This window comes from Dryobates pubescens, chromosome 6 (genome assembly GCF_014839835.1).
Source record: "Dryobates pubescens isolate bDryPub1 chromosome 6, bDryPub1.pri, whole genome shotgun sequence".
NCBI lineage: Eukaryota > Metazoa > Chordata > Aves > Piciformes > Picidae > Dryobates > Dryobates pubescens.
Window position 1 is genome coordinate 24,466,458 of NC_071617.1, and position 24,968 is coordinate 24,491,425.

General features: G+C 40.6%; 1 protein-coding gene across 1 annotated transcript in view; it reads right to left on the reverse strand.

The window, feature by feature from the left end:
* Positions 1-1,416: 1,416 nt before the first annotated feature.
* The window catches only part of LOC104307728 (plasminogen), a 36,233-nt gene continuing 12,681 nt past the window's right edge, over positions 1,417-24,968 (reverse strand). The window contains exons 4-19 of the mRNA XM_054162511.1: positions 21,825-21,939; positions 20,631-20,794; positions 20,028-20,157; positions 19,786-19,904; positions 18,234-18,396; positions 16,937-17,067; positions 15,939-16,098; positions 14,367-14,557; positions 13,212-13,360; positions 12,418-12,511; positions 10,670-10,787; positions 8,899-8,973; positions 8,238-8,378; positions 4,476-4,586; positions 2,496-2,637; positions 1,417-1,597 (exon numbers count right to left, since the gene is read on the reverse strand). Of these exons, the coding sequence (XP_054018486.1) occupies positions 1,439-1,597; positions 2,496-2,637; positions 4,476-4,586; positions 8,238-8,378; positions 8,899-8,973; positions 10,670-10,787; positions 12,418-12,511; positions 13,212-13,360; positions 14,367-14,557; positions 15,939-16,098; positions 16,937-17,067; positions 18,234-18,396; positions 19,786-19,904; positions 20,028-20,157; positions 20,631-20,794; positions 21,825-21,939 (2,162 nt within the window). The 3' untranslated portion in view covers positions 1,417-1,438. The remainder of the gene's footprint in view (positions 1,598-2,495; positions 2,638-4,475; positions 4,587-8,237; positions 8,379-8,898; positions 8,974-10,669; positions 10,788-12,417; positions 12,512-13,211; positions 13,361-14,366; positions 14,558-15,938; positions 16,099-16,936; positions 17,068-18,233; positions 18,397-19,785; positions 19,905-20,027; positions 20,158-20,630; positions 20,795-21,824; positions 21,940-24,968) is intronic.

Genomic DNA, 24,968 nt, shown 5'->3' on the forward strand with positions numbered 1-24,968 from the left:
CTGAAAGTATCCAAGGTTACTGAGCATTCAACTCAAGAAAATTTTTGAGGCTGTATTACTATGGAAGAATGAGGGAGAGACATACTTGAGAAGAAAACTTGTGCAACTAGAAAGTGTTTACATAATGTCAAGCCTGGTAAGACAAGGCAAGCATCAGTGCCCTGGCACCCAGCTTCACTTGTCCAGCACTCTGAGATATCCTTACCTCTTCTGGAAATAAACTGACAGAACAGTTTAATTCCTGAACTTTGTCAGAGCTGAGCTGTTAAAGTCACAAGTGATTGCAGGGTTTCTAAGAGCCTCACAAACATGTTAACCATACTATATGCCATCCAACTCACTGCTTTTCCCTCTGGTGTTGGTAGTTGGTTTTTTTGACATGCAGACATCTAACTTAGGAAGGTTAGGTCTTTGCAGAGTGCAGCACAAAGCTCTGCTTGGGTGATGAGTGCAGGGGGAACTAGTCCCAGGAAGAAGCAATTCCACCAGGCCTTTATCCAGTTCCTAGGAGCACAGACTTACCCTTTCCTTACCCAAAGCAGCAGCTAGATCTGGTTGCTACTTCTTATTCCTGGAGCAGCAACAGAAAGGAGAGCAGATTACAGTGTTAGGTACAGGGGTAAGTCCAATTTGGGATAAAGCTACTTGCAGAGGGCAGACTTTGTACTTTCATGCACAGAAAAGAACAGAGATGAAGACGCTTTCATGAGCCAGAGCACGTCTCAAAAGAAATGGATGAACCCAAAAGGCATCCCTTCTGGGATGGTGAGGGGAGGCGAGGGGGGTACACCTGTCAGTCTGTCCCAGATCTTTTGCATCCAACTCTCAGTCTCCTCCAAAGGAGGTATGGAACTGGGGCAATATTTATACATCATTATCTGCAATTCTGCAGTGTGTGTGTAGGGCTGCAGTCAAGTCATCATTCCTGGTGGTTTTTTTTCAGTTGCATGAGAAATTCCTTGTGTGGTTTTGTTTTGTTTTGCTTTGGTTTGGTTTTTTTTTGTGTGTTTTTGTTTTGTTTTGTTTTTGTTTTAATGCAACTCATCTGGTCAGCAGTGTTGCAGATGGAAGGATGGAACAGTGGGCCTCTGCCTTGCTCCTCCTATTGTCCTTGGCGCCATAGCAACACAGACCACCAGGTCTCCACCCTGCCCCTGTGTCTGCTCTGGTCACCATGTGTTTATTAGCAACTCTGGGCTCAGTAATTTTCCACTGTTTTATGCTTCCCACAGGAACTGTACAGCCAGTGTCATATGCAATATAGTTGACTTACCCAGGCACAACACAGACTGGCAGTAATAAATGGTCAGCTTAACTGTTGCTTTGCAATAACTACTTCTGCTCAGCCAGTAAGGATATTTATTTAAGATTCTTATGAATTATTACAATTTTTAAACCATACTTGGACTTCTTCCCAGAAGTTATCCTGCATCTAGATTCAGTGGACAATCATTGTGTTCTTGATCCAAGAAACAAAACTAGGAATTCGGACAAAAACAGGCTTTGATGGCTGGGTACAGTCTAGTCCCCAAGAGGTGACTCCATATTGGACAAATCTATCCTTATCTTGGCAGATCAGAGGTCCTCCAACTTCAGCCTAGGAGGAGAAGAGAGAATAAGGTTACTCCTCTAGACACTACACATGCCAACAGCAAAATATTGGCAAGAATAATATTGTGATAACTCTGAAGGCCTCAAAATATGCCTGAGGCAAGAGCTGTAGAGTGTTTTATTAGACCTGCTAGGATTTAAAAAACAATGGGTAAAAAAATCAAAGGCAAATTCCACACACACAAAAAGAAATTTCTTAATTTCCACATCCTCTGACCCACTTGATCTTGGACAAAATTAGTTTACTTGTTTTAATGATGTTCCTTAAAATCCAAGCATGGCAGGATATGAGTACCTATGCCCAATGATTAGCAAGGGTGTCAATGAATCCACTGTCGATGCTCAAAAATATCATTTGCACTGGCAGTCTTCAATGTCTGCGTACACAGACCAGCACCTGCGTTCTGAGTTTTGCCAAGTGCTAGCTACTAGCCTCTCATTGAAAAGCTCTCAGTGTGATAGCCTCCTTTAAGAAAAGCACATTTTAAAAGTCTTTTTTATATACTTCTGAAAATTAGAACACTGGAAGCACTTCAAGCTTTATTTAATCAAGAGGTGCGGTACAACTCAAGGCTGCACCAGAAACAGTCACTATGCTCCCCTCTGTCTTTGGGAATGAAGGGAATTTCATGTAGTATATCACAGGCTTTATTTCAGGTGAGAAGTGTTATTCACAACACTAGGTTACTATGAGTATAATATGTCAGCATGCAGTTCTGGGAAGGTGAAGTAACCCAATGCAATTTCCCTTTAATTCTGGTTGACAGTATGAATGAGAAGAAAGTGCAATGTGTACCTCAGTTCTTATGCTGAAGCAGTTTCTGAGCCTTGAAAGTACAAATTGTCATCTGACCTGCTTACACTCAAGGCTAGATTATTCTTACCTTGCAGTTACCTAAGCTTCCAAAAGTAAATCCACCACAAAATTCATGGTTTTTCACACTTCCATTCAGAAATTCAGGGCGATTACATATGCTGTTTTCAAGCACGGGGAACTCAACATCTTTTAATCCATTGTCTGTATCAATATAATTAAAACAATATAACAGTTATAAATGGTATCCTGGACATTGTGGTCCAATGAATCCTCAGTACCAAAAGGACTGGGACCCCTTACCCAGCTCTACTTATAGTCTCAAAGCTCCTTGAAGAACCATATTAAATCTTTCACATGTTTTTGTACTTGTATCTTACCTACTCTCAACAAGCAGTTTGTTTTTCTTTGCAAAATGTTACAAGCCAGATAAAACCAAATGCTTAGGATTCTGGGCTACTGTGTTGGTTTGTAGGCTTTCACCATAGTGCAATAGCAATAACTTGTTTCTGGGGGGAGAATGTTAGCCTGGAGTTACTGTACGTTACTTTGAACTCTTTAAGGTCTAAACAGTTCTACAAACAAGAAGAATTTTACTGAATCCAAGACTGAATTTTCTCAAAACACAGATTATTTAGATGTGGGGCTTTGGCTTTGCTCCATCTTCCCTGCTGATTTCATTACTTAGTTGTATGATGTGACAAGACTCTTTCAAACTGCCTAAGCACAACAAAGGTCTATCGATTTTTCCATCCTAAAGCACTTGCAGAAGAAATGTAGCCTGTACCATTTTTGTTGTCTGTGGTCACTAGAACACAGGATGAACCTGCCACCGTGTGGCAAGCTGAACAAGAAAAAATAAAAAATGAAAAAAAAGAAAGAAAAAAGAAAAAGCAAGGCAAAAAAAAGAAAAAAAAAAAAGGACAGAAAATAGAAAAAGCAAGGCAAGAAAGGGGGAAAAGGTGACAGAAAAGCCAGTAAATGCTGGCTAGGCTGGAGAAAAGTTTCTTGATAATGCTGATGAGTTATGCTAATAGTAGTGTGATAATTCTTACACATTATTGTCACAGAGTTAATTTTGTACCTAAATGACACAGCAAGAGGAAAAAGGAAGGTTTTGCAATCAATGTGGAAGGATTTTATGGCAAAACTGAAAGGAAAGGGACATTTTCTGGTTTTTTTGGTGGGTTATTGGGGTTTTTTGTTGTTGTTTTATTTTGTTTTGTTTTTTTTAAATAAATCTGTGGATGCAGACACAATGAAGAATCCAGAAATATTAGTAGGGTGCTGTCTGCTAAATGGGGTGCAAAGAATAGCCCTTGCATGCAGCTCAGCAAGGCCAGAAGTATGTACGTGGGAGCTGGGACTGAACGAAGGCAGGTGCCATCATCCCTGCTGCAAGCCACAGGGGTGAGGAATTGCCTCCTGCCTCAGCAAAAGCAGGTCTGGGTGTTCTCAACCCTCAGCATAGGTAGAGTGAGAGCTGGGCAATAGGAGACCATATGGTCATTTGTTAATGCTAGAGTGTGAACAAAGATGAGGTAGTTAAAAGAAGGTCTTAAGTCTAGTTCTTGGCCATGTATGCTATCAATCTGGAGTGAGCATAGCTTTCAGTAGAAATATATGCAGACTATAATGTTTAGACTACAGGAAGGTAAGTGCCAGCTTCATTCATTAAAAATAAAATAAAATATTGGAAGATCAAAATTAAAGGCAAAGGCAATATTGAGTCTTTATGTGTGAATACACACACCTAAGTGTACACCTAAGCTGAAGAAAGCTTAAAATAGGAAGAGATAGAAGGTGATAAAGTCTTCAGACTAAATCTCCTCTCTCTTTTCTCCTCTTTAACAAATTCAGCTTGTGTGAGAAATGAGGTGGGAAAAGTCAAGCACTGAAAGAAAGACGTAAAAAGAATAATGTTGCCTGGTGACCTCCAGATTAATTAATTCCTAAGTGAAACATGGGTTTTTTATGGGTCCTGTGAGTGTACATATTTTGTGATAGGATTTTAAGACCTTCCCAGATTTCCAACAACACCAAACATGCTTTACCTCTTCCTTTTCCCCAGGCAGCTAGGAAACATACTTCATTTCCTTCTACCATCAGACTGGTTTTGGGCAAGCAAACTGGTTTTACATGGTCAGTAATTGTTACAGGGCTGGAAAACAAAGAATAATTAAAAGATCCTTAGAAAAATGACCATCAGCTTTTTCAGTTTTCATACTCAGAAGGCTGCATGGAAATGGCCTGGGGAAGGGTGAAGAAACTGATAGTATCTTAAAACTGTATAGATGGTTTTAAGATGGTGTCTAGTCACTTTTTCAGAGCAACGGTTCCTTACAGCAGCTGAAAGTCTCTGGCATGTATTTATGGGCACAGTGACAGTGAAAATGCATTTGCAGTGTAGGGTTAGAGCAATCATCTCTGGCTACCACTGTGATATGTATAGGAAAATACACAATCCCAAGTGCAGCCCCTCTCAACCCCTGAAGGTGGTGTAAGCCCGACATATCACTGTCCCTGCCTCAGAGGTCATGGATATTTTCAGGGACTTCACTGAAGGAGGAAAGGATGGATGAATGAATAGGTGAATAAGCAGACACATCTGAAGATGTGGAAAATGACTTTCTTTTCTGGTTACCTGAGTGATTTAACTGTGGGTGACATTATGCATTATCTCACACATTACTGAAGTAGGTGCTCTATGTGGACTGGACAGGGCTGTGTGAAGCAGTGCTGCAGAAGATGAAAATGTTGCATAGGGAGGCTTTTGCTTTATACTGTCTGATTCCTTATTGACTTTCAGATGTAGATATGAAAAGATGAGGTGGCTTCTGGAAGGTGTATTGCCCTAGGAGTCAGACAAGTGCAAACAATTTTGGTACACTAAAAGTGTGTCTGAACAAGCTGTTAAATGAGATCTACCACTACCAGGAATCTGCCCTGTGAAGGTTAGTTCTGAATGAACTTGATGTTCAGTCAGGGTAAAATAATTCTTTATAATCTCTTTTCAGGCTCAGAATAATTTTCAGAGTATGTGATCTTATAGCCGGTAAGATCGTCAATGCCCAGTTAAAGGCAAGTAATAAATCCTCTCTGTCCAGAGCTATGAGCCCCAAGAAAATGTAAGAGAATGATAGACCAAGGGATATGACTCTGATGCATTTTAAAACAAAGACCTCTCCAACACAAAAATCTGAATGAAACATGAATGCAGTAGTCCCTGAGGGTAGGATATGAAAACCAGCTTCTATGCTGAAGGTACAGTTGTGCCAGTGCCATCATTACAATTTTGAACTCTACCCTCCATCCCTCTCACATGCAAAATGGTGATCTCAAACCTCCACTCTCACATGTTCCATGAAATTAATCCTGTGTGATTTCTTTTTCTTCTAAGAATGGAAATTACTTCTGCACCTTCCAAAACTAGTCCATAAACTTTCAATAAAATGCATTTGTATTGAAAGAATCCTGAAAACTAGTAGACAAGAGTGAGAAAGCTCAGACTGGTGGGGGTGTTTGTTTATTTTCAGGTTTCTCTAGATCTCTAGTGCTATTCTTCTAGGACCTTTATCTCAGGGGCCTCTAATGTCTGGATAGGTAAATGAACAGGAGAACAGGGAACAAGAGCACAGGGTATGTAGCAGAATATACATGGTGTGACATTGAAAAGGAGGAATACAGTCCCAGACAGCACCATATTTTCCCACAAGTATGGCACATAATTTACAGAGGACTAGACTTCTACTGAAGTCAGTGGTCCTCGTTAATAGATCATGTCATGCTAGGGCCAAACAACCCCAGCACAAAACCAGACAGACACTAGGGGGTCTAGACATGGTCCCACTCTCTCCACTCCTTCCTGCAGAAAGCCAGGGTAACGCAGGAAAAGGAACAAAGAGGACAGGACCATGCATGTCTGGTAAACAACCCTTTATCTATGGTAAAAGCATGTGTTCTGGCCACAGCCTGGCAGAACCCCTTCTTATTGGGTAGCTATGTGCTGATTTCAGTGCCCTATTGGCCCAATTGATCTCGGGCAAGATTTATATACAGGATGATTTCTAGTTGCCTGTGCCTTACTCAAGCCTTGCTCTTGCCTTGCTCAAGCCTTGCTTAACCCTTGTTCAAAGCCTGCCTGCTTGAACCTGCTTGGACCTTGTCTGGCTTGAAGTTGCCTTGAGTTGCATAGCCTTGAGTTGCCTGGTCCAGCACCTGGGATATAGCCATGAGCATACACACTGCAAGCTACAAGAGAAGCCATGAACTTAGGAGTCGGAGACAAGCCTGCTTCTTCTTGAGATCAGGATTTTTGCGGTGCCTCAGTTTCCCCAGGACAAAGCAAGCGCCCGTCGCGGAAAAGCATCGTTTAACAGTCCGCCATCTGAAGCCAGACCAGCCATTGAAGACTGCATGACATTCCTGCCGGCAACCTGCTGTGCCTGGTGCATGAGCATCCCAAAGCCTCTAATACACAGCAGCAGCACTCCCTACCTGGGTACAACCAGCTGTGAGTAATTAATTCACTGCCTCTTTGGCATAACGGTTCTTGTCGCGTCTCCCCCACTCTGTGGCCGAGTGCCATTTTGCACCCAGGGTATTCTTTCTGTTAAATTCCTCCCGGTTTGCATAAAATAGTTAAATTGTTATAGTTGCCCAAATGCTGTACATTCCCATTGTAAATATATTCTAACAGTGAACCTTTTGATATGTTTTGGCTATTTTCATATTAATAAAAAGTTATTAATATTTTGATTAATATTGCCATAACATTGATAAATAAATAAAATATTATATCCTTTTCAACAGATCAGACCTCCTCTGGGATGATTTTGGTCAAGATCTTCACAGACCTGCACCCATGACAAGTTTTGTCTATTGCTACAAAATGCAGGTAAAGGAGTAGTGACCAGTCTTCTCACATCTTATTTTCTTGGGTGGTCTGTTTTATGAACAGACAGCAGAAGATCTGGAAAGAATAAAGTTCACAAAGAAAGCTGAAGACAAATGTAAAGAATGAATTTAATGAAGTTGGAAACAAATAAAGTTGATATAAGCTAGAAACTGAGGGATTTGGAATCACAGAATACATTGAGTTGAAAGTGAGTTTTAAAGGTATCTAGTCCAACCCCCCCAATATGATGTCCAAATCTGCTATTTATGGCATATTGTATGCAGAATATGTTTGGAGGGAGCATGCTGCTGATACAAAACCAACTTGAAAGCTACAGCATGCGTGCAAGAGGCAACAGAGACCTTTAAGCAATTGGAACTATGCGTGGGATTTTTCACTGTACCCAAAGAGGATCTAGTTTTACTAAGCTGTTGGCCAAGTAAGCAGCTCATGAAGCATGCCTGTAACCTGGCCTGGAGGACTGGACCCTTTCATGCAGAGCTGTGGTGCCTCCTGGTTACAACTTTAGTTTGGGCTCGCAGACTAGAGAATTGAGCAGGAAAAGCCTCCAAGCAGAAGATCCTCCAGATGCAGCTCCTCTTTAGTTTGTCTTCACTTTCCCTACTTCCATGGAGCCACTTAGCAGGTGGCAAGTGGGAATTCCCCATGACAATGGTTCCCATCCTAACCAGCTCTTACCTTCCCTAAACTAAGAAGAGCATAGGGATTTTTGCCAATGGGGTCATTCAGAAGGAAAGACACTCAGAGTTCACTCTTGAATAGAAGCCTATGTTAACATTCGGAGGGACTCTCACACTCTTAACACCCATGGTCAACCCTGAGAGCTAAATTCAGGCTAAATTAAGTTGTGACTTCAGAGAAAAAGGTGTTAGGGGTGGAAAACTGAAATTGTACCTGTTCAACTTCAGTAAAGCAATGTCTGCTCCACTTGGTTCCTTCAGTACTTTCTGAACAGTTTGAATTTGCAGGGATGGCTCTGCTGCATTCAGATTTTCTATCCCAAGAAACACCCTGTAGGAAGAAGGCTCTCTTGGTCTGGAAGAAATGACAGGGCCAAGGTTATACATCCATATATTTAATCAGGAATGTTACTCTTTAAAAATTTGGTGACTTCCCTGGAGAAATGCATCTAAGATGATAGTCAGTCTGCTCCCTCTGACCCTCATTTATTCTTGGGGAGATGGAAAATGTATCTTTATTAACAGTTTTATTTTTATGATTGTGACAAATCCTGTGGGTTGTAAATAATGGGGCACCTTTTTGCAGTGTTCATAACTCCTAAAGCCCTAAGTGTCAGTGTCTAGCCACAGCAATTAGGTGCAATTACCACCAGCACGTAATTAGCACCCTTTTTGCCATGCTTTGGGGTGGATGACAGAAGTAAACCTTTGTTGTGATGTTTGAGACAAGAGCAGAAGATAAAAACCAACTTGATAGCAAGAAAAACAGGAAATAAGGAATAAAGAAAGTGCCTTACTGGTTACACCTTGCCCCTCTACCTATTTGCTCATACAATTTTAGGAAATGCTTACCACTCATTCTAGTGGATACTCACTCTTGCAAGCACTGAGCTGCAGTAAGGACCCACTGTGGATGTATCAGAGTGCCAGCACAATGGTGCACATTGGTACTAGAACATATAAGACGATAATATTCCTTTAAGACCACATAGCCAGTTCTCCATCATCTATGCCATACATAATGGGAATTATTAACAAACTAGCAATGCCCCTCTTTTACCGGTTGTAGTTTATCTTTTGCCAATGAAAAGAGAAATTAAATGCAGATTTTTCAAGCAATAAGCTTTATTTGCTCCAGAATATAAGAGATGTGAACAAAAAGATTGACACCCAGGTGAAAATTTTGGAACAGGGTACGCTTACTTTTAGGACTTTGGCAAAAATGATTTCATTTCCTTACAATTTCACTTGTGATGTGATGGATTTGTCCTGATAAGCAATTAATAAAAGGGCATATCCTTCTGATTCATGGGGTTTCTTTGGACTGGTTCTTTAAAGAAACCTTATTGTGGATTTTTAACTTTTCTTGGGAAAATTTTTATTATGGTGCCTGTCAACAACCCTATAGAAATTTTCATTATCCTTTCTGTAAGCGTTACATCTCCTGTACATCCACTCTCTCAGCCATTGTGGAAATGCTTTGCAGAATTAGTTTTTCTTTATATTGAGGGATGATGGTCTTCCTGTGGTTCCTAACAACATTAGGGTGGTTTATATTTACATCAATTTAGATTCGTACCAGATTGGATACTGGGTGAAAAGGGATGATTAAAATCTATTGATATATATTGCCAGTTATTTGCTATGCTCCCGGGCTTAAATCCACCACTGCAGAAGGCAATTAATTCTCACTTTCCTCAGTGAGAATTATTCCTTCCCCATTTCAGTAAATAAAAGTGTATTCAACTTCCACAATTCAATTTTCCCTTTAGAGATTCAAAAGTGTTATGTTTGTGATTAATTAAAACCAGTAAGTAGCAATCTGTGGATATTATGATTAAAACCAAAAGACGGTTTCTATATAAATGCTAAGACATTTTATCACAGAATCACAAAATGTTAGGGGTTGGAAGGGACCGCAAAAGATTATCTAGTTCAACTCTCCTGCCACAGCAGCATCACCTATACCAGATCATACAGGAATGCACCCAGGTGGGTTTTGAATATCTCCAGAGAGGAAGACTCAACAACCTACCCTGGGCAGCCTGTTCCAGTATTCTGTCACCCTCATAGTGAAAAAAAAAATTATCTCATGTTTACATGGAACTTCCTATGCCTCAGTTGCCACCCAATGCCCTTTGTCTTGTCATTGGACACCACTGAGAAGAGCCTGGCTCCATCCATCCTGGCACTCACCCTTTACATATTTATAAACATGAATGAGGTCACTCCTCAGTCTCCTCCTCTCCAAGCCAAAGAGTCCCAGCTCCCTCAGTCTGTCCTTGTAAGGGAAATGTTCCCCTCCCTTCATCATTTTTGTGGCTCTGTGCTGGACTCTCATAAGCAGTTCCCTGCCCTTCTCAAACTGAGGGGCCCAGAACTGTACACAATACTCCAGATGTGGCTTCACCAGGGCAGAGTAGAGAGGGAGGAAAACCTCTCTCGACCTACTAACCATACCCCTTCTAATACACCCCAGAATGGCTTTGGCCTTCTTGGCCACAAGACCACATTGCTCTATTTATATAAAAAACAGGACCAGGCTTCAGAAACATATGTGTTGTTTGTTGTCAGTCTCTATCTCAGACCTGTTTCTTGTAAAACCCTAAAACTCATGAATGGTGAGAGAGTCTGGAATATCCGTACCTTGTCCTGAGACTCACTTGCCAAGGCCAAGACCCTGGCGGCGCGTCACACATGCTATACGGTGCACAGGTTCGCTCACTCCTCATTGGGATTTTTCCACAGTCATGCTCAGAAGAAGCTACAGAGTAAAAAAAGCTACAATGGAGAATTTTAAAGTGGTTTTGTAATGCCATCCACAGTGCAATGATGAAAAGAGAAAGTGTGAAAAGAGAAAGGCATAAGGCACTTTTTTTTTTGTCTTCCTTAGGCTTTCACTATAAGTTCATTAGATGAAACTAAGGGTAAAGAAACAACCAGAATGTTTATACTCTATTTTATTATTCTTACCTTGGACATTTAAACCTGGGATTATATATCTCATTTGACATGATTTAATATTAATTTACCTGCAAGGAATTATTAACTATGTCAAGAATTTGGATGTAGTCAAATAACATAAATAAAACTGCAAAAAGCCCTACTCTCCCCCAAAAATCTGTAGGTCTTCAGGGAAGCTGAAGGGAAGAGAGAGCTAAAGAAAGTAGAAACATTAAGAGTCTAGATAATAACAATTTCGGAATTGTTTAAAACATTACAGTCTACACTTGAATTTTGAATCTTATGAATTTTGCTCTTATGCTGCTCACTCTGCTTTCTTGTTTATCCACATTTCTCTAAAATTTTTCAGATGGATTGATCTTGGGTTGTTAGTAAGATCCAAGTAAGTCTTTCCACAGCTGTATGTGGTGTTGTGAATGTTCAATTTGTTAGTTCCAGTAGGAAACAATTAACAAAGTGTTCAAAGTCAAGAGAGTGTAAAATTTCCTTACACCTTAATTTAAAAATATATCATTTAAAGTCTGTTATGAAAAGAGATCAGATCTTAAAGTGAAAATCTACCACAGCAGTTCCTGGGAACAGGTTTTCACATCTGTTATGTGTTGTTTGTATGCCATTTCTTATTCTTTTTGCCTGTGTAGCTCTTACATCTGGTTGACAAAATTAATGTGCACAATCATAACTCATTGCTGCTTAGAGGAACATGTTAGATGGCCAATATGAAGACTATCACATATTCCTGAAAGAGTGACCACTCTGCACTATTTTGCATTGCTACAATGTCCAGCAGAGAAGGGACTTGGCCTCTAGATGTTACTGTACTAAAAAAAATACGTGAGATGAAGAAGAAATAGGCATTCCATATCCCTGACATATACATTACAACCACAACAAACCATCAAAAAAGCCCCAACAAACACAGAAAAACAACAATAAAAACAAAACATCCAACAAAAAAAAAAATTTCCAACTGTCAAAATATAGGCAAGGGAGGGAAAAGCAAAGCAAACAAGATGATTGCCAGGTGTGTCAAGCAGCACTCCCAGTACACTACAGCTGTTACTGATACCCACTGCCAAAGCACCAAAAAAGGTCAAATCTCTTTCACTGCTGAGTCTTTCAGCAAACACTATACCTGTGCAGTGTACTGCTTACTATCAGCAGAAAGAAAAATTAATGAAGGAAATCTGCATAAAATATCCAGGACCAAATTCACTTCCTACCCCAAAAGAAAGGCAAAGTATCTTAAGGATGGATTATTTTAACACCCCGATTAGAATAAAAATTGTCAGCAGAGAATGAAAAGGATTTCAAATTCAAATCTAAAGCTACTGCCTACTGCAGCTTTTTATGTATGGATTGAAAACATTTGGCAACCAACAAAGGAAGTGGTAGAAAGGGAGGACAGAAAAGTCTTTAAGGATAATTACAGCAGCGTGGGATTTCACAATACTCCCATTTTTTCTCTGGGTCTGTTGTGAAGCACCAAACACCATGTACATCTCCATCAGGATTCCTGCAATACTGTAATAATTACAAAAACAGAGAATGAAGACTCCAAATGTTAGCCACAGAACAAAGAAGTCTAGAGGTGCAATTTTTAAAGAGAGTGTTAAACTTGAATTAATTCTCTCCAAATACTTCTCCACTGTTAAATGCTTTCTGTTTCTTCTGATTCAAAAATTCTTTCTTTCCTGTGTCTCAAAACTGTTAGGGAAATCTAGAAAACTATTATAAAATTGCCATCATTTTCTATGTCCACCTTTCAAGAGTCACCCTAGCTTTACCACTTTTAAGGCCTCATGAGAAGTGAAGTTTGCTATAGTATGACTGAGTGCGCTAAATGCACTAAAATATCTATTGTTTATCTAATCCTTATTCAGTGAGAGCATGTTAGATTAACTCCAAGAATATGCCAGAAGGTTGCTTAGTTTGTGACAAACAGGAAAGGTATCACTTTGTGGTTTGAGGAAATCAGGGAAACACTGTATGATTTCTTTTGCACTGCTTGCCTCAGCATCAACTCCATCATTTGTCTGCGCACTTGAAGTACCAACATCCTAAAGTAATGTAAAATGCATCCTTCCATCTCTAACTCTGATTGGAGCCAAATGGGATATCAAGGTGATGACTGCTTAAATTATGAAGACTGACGTGTTTACTGAGAGGTCATGGAAAAAGAAGACAATGTTCAATGACACCGGTGGCACTAGCAGCTGTTTACATTTTTATCCAGGCCTGCTCTTGGGTGAGTTACAGGAGTGAAATATTTGTGGCTATGAGGTTTCTGAGAACTCCACTCTTGACAAGTTCTGCCCCTTCCAGTTTTTGCTACTGTGCCACGATAGTCTTTACCATTACCGTTAATACAGTCTGTGAAAAAAATAAGAAAAAGAAATTATTGTTAGCTGGTGAATTGGTGGTGGTGGTAAACAGAAACAACCCAGGTTAAGAACCTTTAGGACTTGCACTTTCTAGTGTCTAGCTTTCAGTGTCTATTGACACTAGAGTGTAGGCACTCCCTAGTATCTACAACAGAAAGACAAAAATGTCCCCTGTGATGTAATCTTTGAGATTGTCACGATGGATATCTTTGTGGATGTACTGGGTAACTGAATTGGAAAATGTTCAAGGAGCTTCAGGCTAAGTATTTTCTGCAACACATTGTAAATATCTGGAAAGACTCCAAGATTCTTGCTAAGTTGGTATCAGCAAACACCTGCCATGAAAGATGCCTATTTCACAGTTAAGACTCTATAAGAATAAGAAAGGAATTTTTACTTCCAGTGACATTGCTACAGGTACTTTATTCTGCTGCACATGAGTAAGAGTACACAGGTCCATCTAGCAATGTATATTTTATCCACCACTGCCACCTACCCCTGCAAAGCAAATAACCCATGGAAAACTCTACCACACATTCAGAAGAATGTCACCACTATTACCATCCTGGATTATTAATTAAGGAAGAAATGAAGCAGGATAGAGGAAAAATTTGTTTCTCTTAGAGCACATGTTTTACAAAACATCATTGCCTATGAATAATAAAACAAGCTAAGGTCAACCTACTGAAAAACAAATAAGCAAAATTCCTGTAACAACAACATTCACTCATATTTCAACAGCACGTAGCTACAGAAACACTAGAAATTTTGTCTCCTTTCCTCTTGTTCCCTTGAACGACAAAAGCTATCCTACAGAATGCACTGTTAAATGATACAGAACACAGGATATGAACTGACTAAAGAACAACTGATGCAAAGTGCAACATTACAGATCTGAAAGCTGGAGGAGGGGTGTGACTGCTACGTTGCATCCCTACTCAAGATAGATTGCTATTCCTTTACCCACACACTCTACATTTATAGCCAGCTGTTACCCAATGTGGCGAGTGTAGACAGGTCAACGTTTTGTGGAGTTGCTGCAGGGGGGTCATTTGGTATGGGTTCTTGTCTATGATGGTCACACCTCCTGAGACTGCAGTACTCCCACGTCGTGCTGGGGTCAGTGGTGAAACACCACGGGCTGTTATGACCATCTGGGTTTCTACAATAGTTGTCCCTCAAATCCCTGCAAAGATAAGTACGATAGTCACAGTGCATAAGACTGAAAGCAAAAATAGGAGTATCTTTCCAAAAATATGTGGATCTGCACTATGTATAGCTAAATATATTTATTAATTTATTACTTGTTGGCAGATATCCTATTACCAGCAAGCACATTTATGGCTGTGATGTAACTGGAGAGTTATATATTCACATGTCTATCAGTGTACTTAATATATTTATGCATAAGGAAATATAATCCAACTACTGGCTTAAATTCTGGCTTTAATATGTCAGTGTGCTGAATAACTAAATAAATGCCCAATGTGTTGAAAATTTAATTTCTAAATATTTATTTGTATAAGCATGCACAATTCTGTGTAGGCAGGAAGATCCATACTCTTGGTGGGCCATTATGCTCTCCCAAAATTTTTATTTTTAAATGTTGAAGTGTTCTTTCTCACATTCAGAAAAATGGCAAATAAATACTTATGAAATGTTCCTCCTCACCCCTCAAAGACCCTACTTCTGAATTAATTTGGAGCACTTCCATGCCCGTGCTCACTGGGGGCAGGGGAAGGTAGAATTTCTGTCTTCAGTAATTTATGGAGTTGCAGTGTTTTCCCATCCAGAATCACAGCACAGTCACACAATTAAAAATTGGATTTCCCCCCGCCCTGAATATGCCAAAACACACAATTCACAACATTTTTACATCTCGCTTTCAATTTTTAAAATGTTTGTGAAAGTTAGCATCCCCTTTGTTCCAGTTTCAATAAATTAGTGTTTTTAATGGCAAAATATGATTTTATTTGTTTTTAATATATTTTGAGAGACAACACAAAGATTAGAAAAGTATCAACCCTCCTGCTTATACCTGCAATCCATCTTCCTAGCAATTATTGTCATGTTATTTTCCTACTCTTATTAAAAATTGGCACATTAGTAATTAAGATCAGCTTTCTAAAACATCACTGGTCCAGTTTTATTAGTATGATTAAGGCAAAACAAGGAGGATAATTCAGTGTATGCAATTTGAAATGCCAAACTCCAACTACAAAGAACGTTTAAATGGCAACATAACTCACAGTATCACTGCATGTTTGGAAGCATAAAGTTGTGCTCTTGACAGATGCAATAAGTAGAAAGGCCACCACAAAGGTCTCAAATTCATAAACAAAATGCACATTTGAGCAGATGTCAAAATTCTGAATGAAAGTCTCCCAGTGTTTGTTACAGAAGCTCAGATTTAAGAGTAGGAGGACACAGCTGTATTTTACTCAGAATTTAATTAACAAGAAACCACAGTTTTAGAAAATGATATGAACAGAAAATGTTTCCTCAACGATAATACAATCAGCAACAGTCATTTTCAGATAAATCAAGAAGAGGTGAGATAAACATACGCATTTGGGAACCTGTCTGGGGTTTTTTCATGCCTGTGTGGGAACATGGAGTTCCAGGCCTGGCATTTTTTTCCTGATGCAGTGATGGAAGCTGTGCCTCGATAACTCTGGCCTTTGCCCCAGTAGCACTCCTCAGGCAGGGGAACATGCATAGGCACATCTGCAGTGAATAACAAAAGTAGGTCCTTTGAATCACAAATTTATGCTCTTACTGAATAGGCAAAAGAAAGAATTAAATACATAGGATGATAAAAACAAATTACTCATTTATGTAGAGAGTGTCCAGTGAGAGCATTGTGGCCAGCATGAAAAGAAGGGTATTTTCAAAGATGTTTAGAAAACTTTCACAGATTACCCTCCTATGTCAGATGTCATTCAGTGGAAGGCTCACTGCACAGTTTCATCTTGCTGTATGTGAACACATCTGAATTAAGATCAAAAGGTTCACATGAAAAAAACCTCAAGGATTAGATGCCAATGATTTTGCCACTGACATATTTCTAAAATGGATATTTTGTTTAACTTCCATTTTGCCCTTGTGATTGAACTAAGACTTTCTCACTTATTTTTTATACTTAAAATGAATGGATGTTTCAGATGAGTGTTTTTTTTTTTTTTTTACTTTGGAAGGTCTTGTCCTCTCTTCTGTGACTGTTTCAAAAAAATAGCACTTCCTTTTATTTAGCACTTTTCCATATCTTTAAAATTAATTTTAAATTTTCAATTCAAAATGCCCCAATTTGAGGGAAAAAAGAGAATAAAGCCTTTTCATTCCTTAATTCTTCTGTAAGGTCAGCTGGTGATTTGCAACCTTCACTGTGCATCCTTAACCATTGAAAGTCCAATACTTGGCAGGTTTTGTAAAATGCCAAGCAGAAAAACTACTTTAGCAACAGCGTTAAAGTGACTGAAAAAGAATGTAACACATTTGCAATGAGAAACAATGAATCTATCACTCTTTTAAAGTCCTTGTCTCAGGTATGCTCCAGTACTTATACCAGCAATCCCTTGTTCTGTCCCATCACAGTGAGGAATTGCACAATATTCCCATCGAACACTGCTGTTGATGGTGTAGCACCAAGGCCTCTTTTCTCCGTCAGGGTTTCTACAGTAGTTTTCCTCTAAGCCTCTGAAACAGAAACACCAGCTTTAAACTACTCATAGAAATCAAGAAGTCTATTGACAATTACTGCATGCAGAACTCAACTCAATGGCTACATTTATCATGTTTTGAGATATCCTCATACAACTCTATCTCAAGTCTAATCAGCTGCTTTTGAATTTACAGTCTAAATGCTGATGATACATGAAGAACTTTTTCAGTGCTTCCACTTTCTGCTCTTGGTTTTGAGGCACTAAAATATGACTTCAAAGTATAAGCCATTGGCGTACATGGCAATTAAGGTAAGAACCAGGCAAGGCTGGATGTCACAAACTGATCCTGAAAGAATGCACCTAAGAGCATCAGTGCATGATGCTTTCTGTCTTGCTATAATGGACAGGCAGTGTTTCACACGGCCAGGAAAACATGCAGGCTCCATTTCACAACCCACGGGATCGAAATACGGACCTAAAAGCTTGGTCATTCCTAGGTGCCCTTGCACATTGATAATGTTCCACAAACCCAGTTCCTCTGACCTTGGAGCACAAGGTTGCATTCAAGCATCCTGGATCTTGGAACATTGGTCTTCAGAAAAGTATTGCCTTAAAAGTGTGTCAAAATACAGTCAGGGGATTTTTAACATAGTAGTAAACATTATAACTCTGTAGTGGGATGTGGAGAAGACAGGTGAGAAAAATACATGAGAATAAAGTAGCTGGTTAAAAAACAACAGTTAAAAACAAAGAGGAAGATGAGATGAGAGTGGAGTAAAGGAAAGAAAGCTTATAAACATAATGTCAGGATTAATTAACAGGATGCTGGGTAGTGATAGGACTAGGGAGAATGGAGCAAAACTAGAAGTGGGTAGATTCAGATTGGCTGTTAGAAAGAAGTTCTTCATCATAAGGGCGGTCAGGCGCTGGAACAGGTTGCCCAAGGAGATGGTAGAAGCCTTATCCCTGGAGGTTTTTAAGGCCAGATGGGATGTAGCTCTGAGCAACATGATCTAGTGTTAAGTGTCCCTGTCCACGGCAGAGGGGGTTGGAACTAAGTGATCCTTGAGGTCCCTTCCAACCCCAACAATTCTATGATTCTATAACTGTGGAAAGCCTGTGCTTCTCTTGCTTCTGCATCTGTACTGATAAGGAAGAACTTTGTTGTTTGGCATTTTTAATGCCTTAGGCTTAACGTACTTGCATGGATATCTGTCAGGAATCCAGCCATGTCTGTGAGGGAACTGTGTGTCCCAGTGTTGGCAGGCATTTCCCGATTCGGTGACCGCGATCCTGCCTCGATAGTCTTCTCCTTTCCCTGAAAGACAGTGGGAGCCCAGGCCAGAGACGGGTGGGCGGGTAGCTGTAACGGGATTTAAAAAAAGAAAAACCACTGCTAAACTAGTGCTTTCGAATATGTTTTGAACATCTTTATTATCTGTAATGTCAAACACGATTTTTACTTTTATTGTATTTTCTTTTTTTTTCTTTGTTTTTTTTTTTTTTTCTAGCAGAGGTGACATTGGTTGAAAGCCATGGCTGCCAGACAGAGTTCCTGTGTCTGCCCTTTTATAGCAGTCAGTATATAACCTAGCTATATAACCCAGCTGGGTCAAGCTATATTTTGTGCTTGCAGTCCCCTGAAAGCAGAGCTGAAAAGGCAGTAATTAGTCTTGTACAGTCTTGTAAAAACAAGTGGGATGAAAGGAGTGCATTAATATAATGGTTAGGGTGGAAAGGCAGAAAGGATAACGACAAAGGCCAAGAAGAAATTGTGAGAGAAATCAAAACGGCTTCAGAGCTGAGTCTCTGCAGTCAGTGTATTGGGGAAGTGCTGGAGAAGGAAGAAAAGAAAATCAATTGCTCTGGTATGGGTCGAACAGCAAAGAAAGGAAGGATAATGATCAGAGACACAGAACCTGTGGTGGGCAGAGAGAAAATGAATCTATGGTGCATACACATCATATATAGTTTGTATATGACATTTTCTAGGGAGACAAATATGACTCTAAAACATTGGCTTGTTCCTTAAACTTCCTTTAAGTTTTAAGCACAAAATGGAGACACCAAGGTAACTTTCACAGTTTACTTTATCACACAGAATTCTATAAATAGTCATTCTTCCATCTGTAATTGAGCATGCTGAGGTGAACTATTTCTTGCAAACACATGCTGCTGCTTAGACCACTGGAAAGTGAAGATTTGTAAGAAAGAAAGCTCTAGAGACAAAAAAAGCAGAACATTCTCACAAAGTGCAGTGCATTTCTACAAACAGCAACTTTAATCTCATTATCCAGCACTTTGGAAGTGTCCAGATTTAGTGTGCTCAGTTTAATGGGTTAAGCTAGCTCACTGATAAGTCAGATTTTTCTCCCAAGGCTTGAACTTTTTCTCATTATTCATTCCTTTCTAAGAAAAATGCAGTACTGGCTGTGCTGGCCAGACTCAGGCAAAACACCACAATATGGCCACATGATGACTTACATGTTTTCCATGACTTAGCAGGTCACCTGATGTAACCTGAATGCCCTGCCTCACAAGTGAATGGAAAAGCAATGTGGTTGAAAACCTCCTTTGACATTATTGCATTTTATGACCCTAACTAAACTTATGTGACTTTATGGAACAGAAATCCAGTCATTTTGCTTAATGAGGATTTCTTCAGGTTACTCAGAACTGTGATTTCTTCTTTTTTCCCCTCCCTGCATTATTTTAATAAAAGTCTGTAGCAATCTCAGGAAATCAGACTCACTGCAGCGAGGAATGTTGCAATATTCCCAGCGCTTATTTGGGCTGGCAGTGAAACACCAGGGCCGAAGTTCACCATCAGGATTACGGCAATAATTCATCCTCAGATCCTTCCCAGGAAAGCTGTGTATTGAAAATGAAAGAGAAGCTTGTGAGTCAGCTATGGCCAGCTGTAGCAATTAGACTGTCTGAAGGCAGGGTCTCCCAAGCACTGTGCACATGAATTCATCACTGAGCACAACTCACTGTTTCAGGGTAAATCCATGCGCATGAGGCTCCTGGACATCCCAGCGCTGGCACTCCAGTCCAGACTCTGTTCTGGAAACTTCTCCATGGTAGTCTTCACCATTACACTGCATGCATTCTGCTGTAGGGGCTAAGCAGAATGAAAACAGCACAGCTCGCACCAGCCTGTGAATTCTGATTCTGATCTAATCGTGGATGACTACATTGAAAGGAAAAGACAGCTTTTCTCCATATAATGATGAAAGGAATCCAGAAGAACATGCATTAGAGCTTAGCCAAATGGGTAACGCTTTATGTACAGTGTAATTTACAGGGAAGACTTCATCACATATCTGTATGTACTGATCGCAATGAGAGTTTTGTATGTAAGAGAGTACTTGAATCATCTTTATCTTGTTAAAATGAAATAAATTGCCAGGGTAAGAGTAGGACAATAACAGCTAATTATTTAAAGATTTCCTCCATATTTACAAAATTATTTAGATAACTGGAGCCAGTTAAGAAAAGAATCTTCATGTTGGGAACTGCAATAATAAAGCAAGAACAAATAGCAGGAATAACATTACCTACTGGAATACTCCTTCTCTGAAAAATACATTATACCTTCTCCGGTGTTTGTGACTTGGGCCTCACACTCTGGGATGTTACAGTAATCAAATCTGGTAGCAGGATCTGTTGTGTAACACCAGGGTCCATTTTCGTCCGCATCAGGATTTCTGCAGTAGTTTTCATCCAGCCCTTCATTGGGGTATTTTTCAGGTGTATAACTGTAACAATATTAAAATTCCTTTTTAGTTCTGGTAATTTAGTGGAGCAGAAAGGAAATGTCCAACTTGCCGAGCTAACTGTGGGCTCTATTAATTCACACTGAGAGAAATAGATTCTCCATTGTAACCCATACATGAAATCTGATAAAACATTCCATAATTATCATTCTCACTGTCTTTCAGCCTAGGTTCTAGTTGCTGCTGACAGTCTCCAAAGATAATCATTGTCTTTAGTACTTGCATCCAGCTGATCTAGTCAGTTCACTGTGACCAGTGGCTCTGTCATGGTTTTTTTCTATATGGAACTGCTTTAAAAGTAGAGTATTCACCAAACAAAACTGGATCCTAATTTCCTGAGTTTTTGAAGCAAGTGACCCCAGGCTTCTTCTTATAGCATTCCTCCCAAAGAAGACTAAATGGCTTTTAAACAAAAAAATCTAAACATGTACATCCAAGCTTCATTAGAACAGCAATAAGTAGTTTTTTAAACAGATAAAACTCCAGTATAGATCAGGGAAAATAGGACCTCTACTTCCATGCTTGATTCAGTGATCCCAATGGCAGATAGCCCTGAGAAAACTCTGCCTGGGCAGATAGCTTGGGCACCTAGGTACTTTGCTGGATGTTTCTTCTGGACTGGATGGCAGATACCACTAGTTTGTTTGGGTCATTTTGGGGATTATTTTGTTTGTTTTTCTTTTTTCACCACACATCATACAGAGGAGAAAAATTATGGCCCCACTGTTACCAACAGAAAAATTTTCATAATTTGCTGATAGAAGAGGAATTTCATCTGAAGAGGATCAGTATTTAGACACAACTTCCCTAGCAGACAGCAGAACCTCTCTTTACCCAGATCATTGCACTTCTCTGCCAGTAGAGTCAAAAGTAGTAAGACAGGTGTCTCAAAAAGTCACTTGGCAAATGGCTTTGATAACGTGCATTAGAAAGTTATTGATACACATGAAAATGGGGAAGCTTGGAAGAGATTCAGAACAACATGAAGACGAAGATGAAAATAAGGCCATACTTTGGGTTGTGGGGAGTGTTTTCAGCCCAGTTCTGACATGGAATACCCCTCCAGGTTTTGGCTTCTGTTCCTCTGTAGTCCTTTCCAATCCCTTTTTTGCATTGTAGAAGGTAAACTGAAATGGAATTGACTTTGTTAATTCAGTGGTGTTACAATATTGCATCTTTTAAAGCTGAGAATCTGCAGGCATAATTGAAGTTCATCAGTTCATGATGAATTATGTTTTACTCATATCTTGAACTTCTTGTGCATGTAATAAGGCATTTTTAAGCAGATTAGTTCCCAACTACTGGACAACTACAGAGGAAAATTCCCAAAGCATTTGTATAAAGATAATAAAATATTGTTAAGAAAAGAGATAAAAGAAGTTGCAAATTTTTTTACATGTATGAAATACATATTGATATTATCATACTGCTGAGGTTTCACCAGCCACTGGTTGAAATAAAGTGCTTGTGAAACTTTCATAATCGCATTCACAGTATGGGTGTCATACAACTATCCCTTCAAGCCAGAAAATCTTCAGTTACCAAAATGCATTTGTCAAATAGGAGGTCCCCAGATATTTGATACCTCTTAGCTTTAGGCTTCCAGGTACTTTCCAGTGGGATGTCCTTTCCCAGCTTTTTTGTATCACAGAATCACAGAATTAACCAGGTTGGAAAAGACCTCCAAGATCATCGAGTCCAACCTATCATCCAACACCACCTAATCAACTAAATCATGGCACTAAGTGCCTCATCCAGTCTGTTTTTAAATACTTCCAGGGATGGAGCTTCCACCACCTCCCTGGGCAACCTGTTCCAGTGTCTCACCACCCTCATGGTGAAGAACTTCTCCCTAACATCCAATCTGAATCTAACCATTTCTATTGTATTTTTTTCCCCATTCCCCCCAGTCCTATCACTCACTGACACACTAAAAGTCCCTCATCTGCCCCATCATCTCCCTTTTTCCCCTCAAACCCATAGCACCTGGGCTCTATTGGAGTCTCCTCCCACCCCAGGTGTGGCCACCTGGCCCTCCCCACCCACTCCCCTATTTAATCCCCCCCAGAAAAGGCAGCAGCCCCAAGCTGAGCCCATCTGGGCTGAGGATCCTCCTCTCATCACTGGTGAGTGCCCATGGTGCACACTGGGTGATGGTGGTGGTGACAACAAAGGCCGGGGGGCCTAGTGGCCCCCCGGTTGTTAGGACCAGGTTTGATGACTACTCCTGTATCATCCATGGCTGCTGGCTGGATCTCCTCACTGGGGCTGAGCTCCTCTGTGTGGTATCTTGGCTGGTTGAGGTTCTTGGCCCCTGGGTGCAGGAGTGGTGGTGGTGGAGCAGGAGCTGTTTAGTCAGATGATATTATGCTAATTACACTATTTTTACCTGGAGGCCCCTGGAGTCTGCTCTCCTCATTCAATAAATCTCCGCTTTTGTGCCTCATTTACAGACCATTTCTTCCCCCTCACTGCTTCCTTTCAGAAATAAGGAAGGAAAGGAGGGAAAAAAAGCAGTAAAGCAGATCTGGAAAATGCATTCACTTATCAGTCATCTCTGACCGGGAAACCCTCAGGAAGAGGGGCAGGGTGGAAAGTAAGAATCACTTCTTATGAATCACAAGACAAATGTCATAAAGAACAGACAGGACAAGACTGCATCTTCTCCATTGTGGTTGTGTTTCATGGTGGTTAATGTAGAGGGGGAAAAAAAGTTCAAGCTGACTTGGAAATCTCAGTCACAGTTCTGTACAGAAAGAATCCCTGAGAAAGGGAATCACCAATGACAATTACCCTCCTCTTTTTTTAAAGGGAGCAGGTCCTGATGCCAGGGGAAGGCTGTTTTGCCTCAGAAAAAACCCCAGATGGTGTGTCCTCCATCAGAATCACCTCACCCTCAACCTCCAATGCCCTGTACTTGTTTTCCAAGGGCAGTGGGGAAGATGATGGGAGGCAAGGAGGTTTAACCTTGCGTCTTTTGAGAGGAACTTGTGTCCATTCCCCTCTGCTTTTTGGATAACCAGCCTCTGCCTAGGGGGCCTGCAGAGCCTGGTTACTCAGGTCTGTCACCCTTCTAGAATCTCTTACATGTCTAAGTCTAGCAACCTCATCCTTTAGTCTGGCCACCAGGTTAAGCAGATAGTCAATCTGCTCACATGTTATGCAGGAGTTGTCCCCACTACCCTGCATCTCAAGCGCCAGGCTCCAGCACTGTCTGCAGCCAGATGCCTGGACACCTATCTCTTGCTTATGACACTTACCTACCTGCTTATATTCCCCCTCAGTCTGAGTCGAGACTGATTTTTTAAAGGCGTTTTTGCGGCGAGTTACCACCATGGCCAGCCCTGCCCGCGGCACCTGCTGGGCAAAGTTTTAGGAGAAGTGCGGCGGCGCACGTGTCTGAGCAAGAGGGCAGCTGAAATGGGACCGCTGCGCAGTCCCGCCGGCTCTTAAACTGCCCCAGCAAAACGCAGGGAGCCCAAGCGATCCCGAGCACGTGGAGAATCGGCAGGAGCCGGTCTCAGTCGAGTGCCGAGAAACCCGCGGGTCCCGCATGCTGCAAAGGGAGCAGTTAGCGTCAAGGCAGAGAAAATGCAAAGCATGTTGTGGCCGTTTGATGCTGTGCCTTTAAGGAAGGGGCACACTGGCTAAATGTTTGTAAAATATTTTGGTTTTCTAAACGAATTTCATTGGTAGGATTGTGGGAGGAGAGATTGGACCCAGGGGAGTTGGGAACTTTCTCTCAGTCTTCCTTCCTTCGCTGTCCCTCTCGGCTGGATCTGCTTCTGGGATTCTGGCCAACTAAGATAAGATACTAACTCCTGTGCAAGGCCTTTCTTCCTTTCCTGCCCTGTTAACCGTCCTCGTCTCTTCTTCTACCTCTTTGGGGGAGAAGGGAAGTAGGGGGGTGAAGGGGGCACAGGGGGAAGCCCCCTCTGTGGGGGGGTCTGGTTTCTGGTTGAGTTCATTGGATGTATATTCCTGTATATACTGTAAAATACCTGTATTTGTTGTGTTACATAGAATCTGTTTCCTTGTAAAATATAATCTCATTTCTCCGACTGGGTTTAGCCGTGGTTTCTTTCTCAGTGGGGGAGGGAAAGCAGAGCCTTCCCTTTCAAACCACCACACTTTTTTTTATTGGCGCCCAACGTGG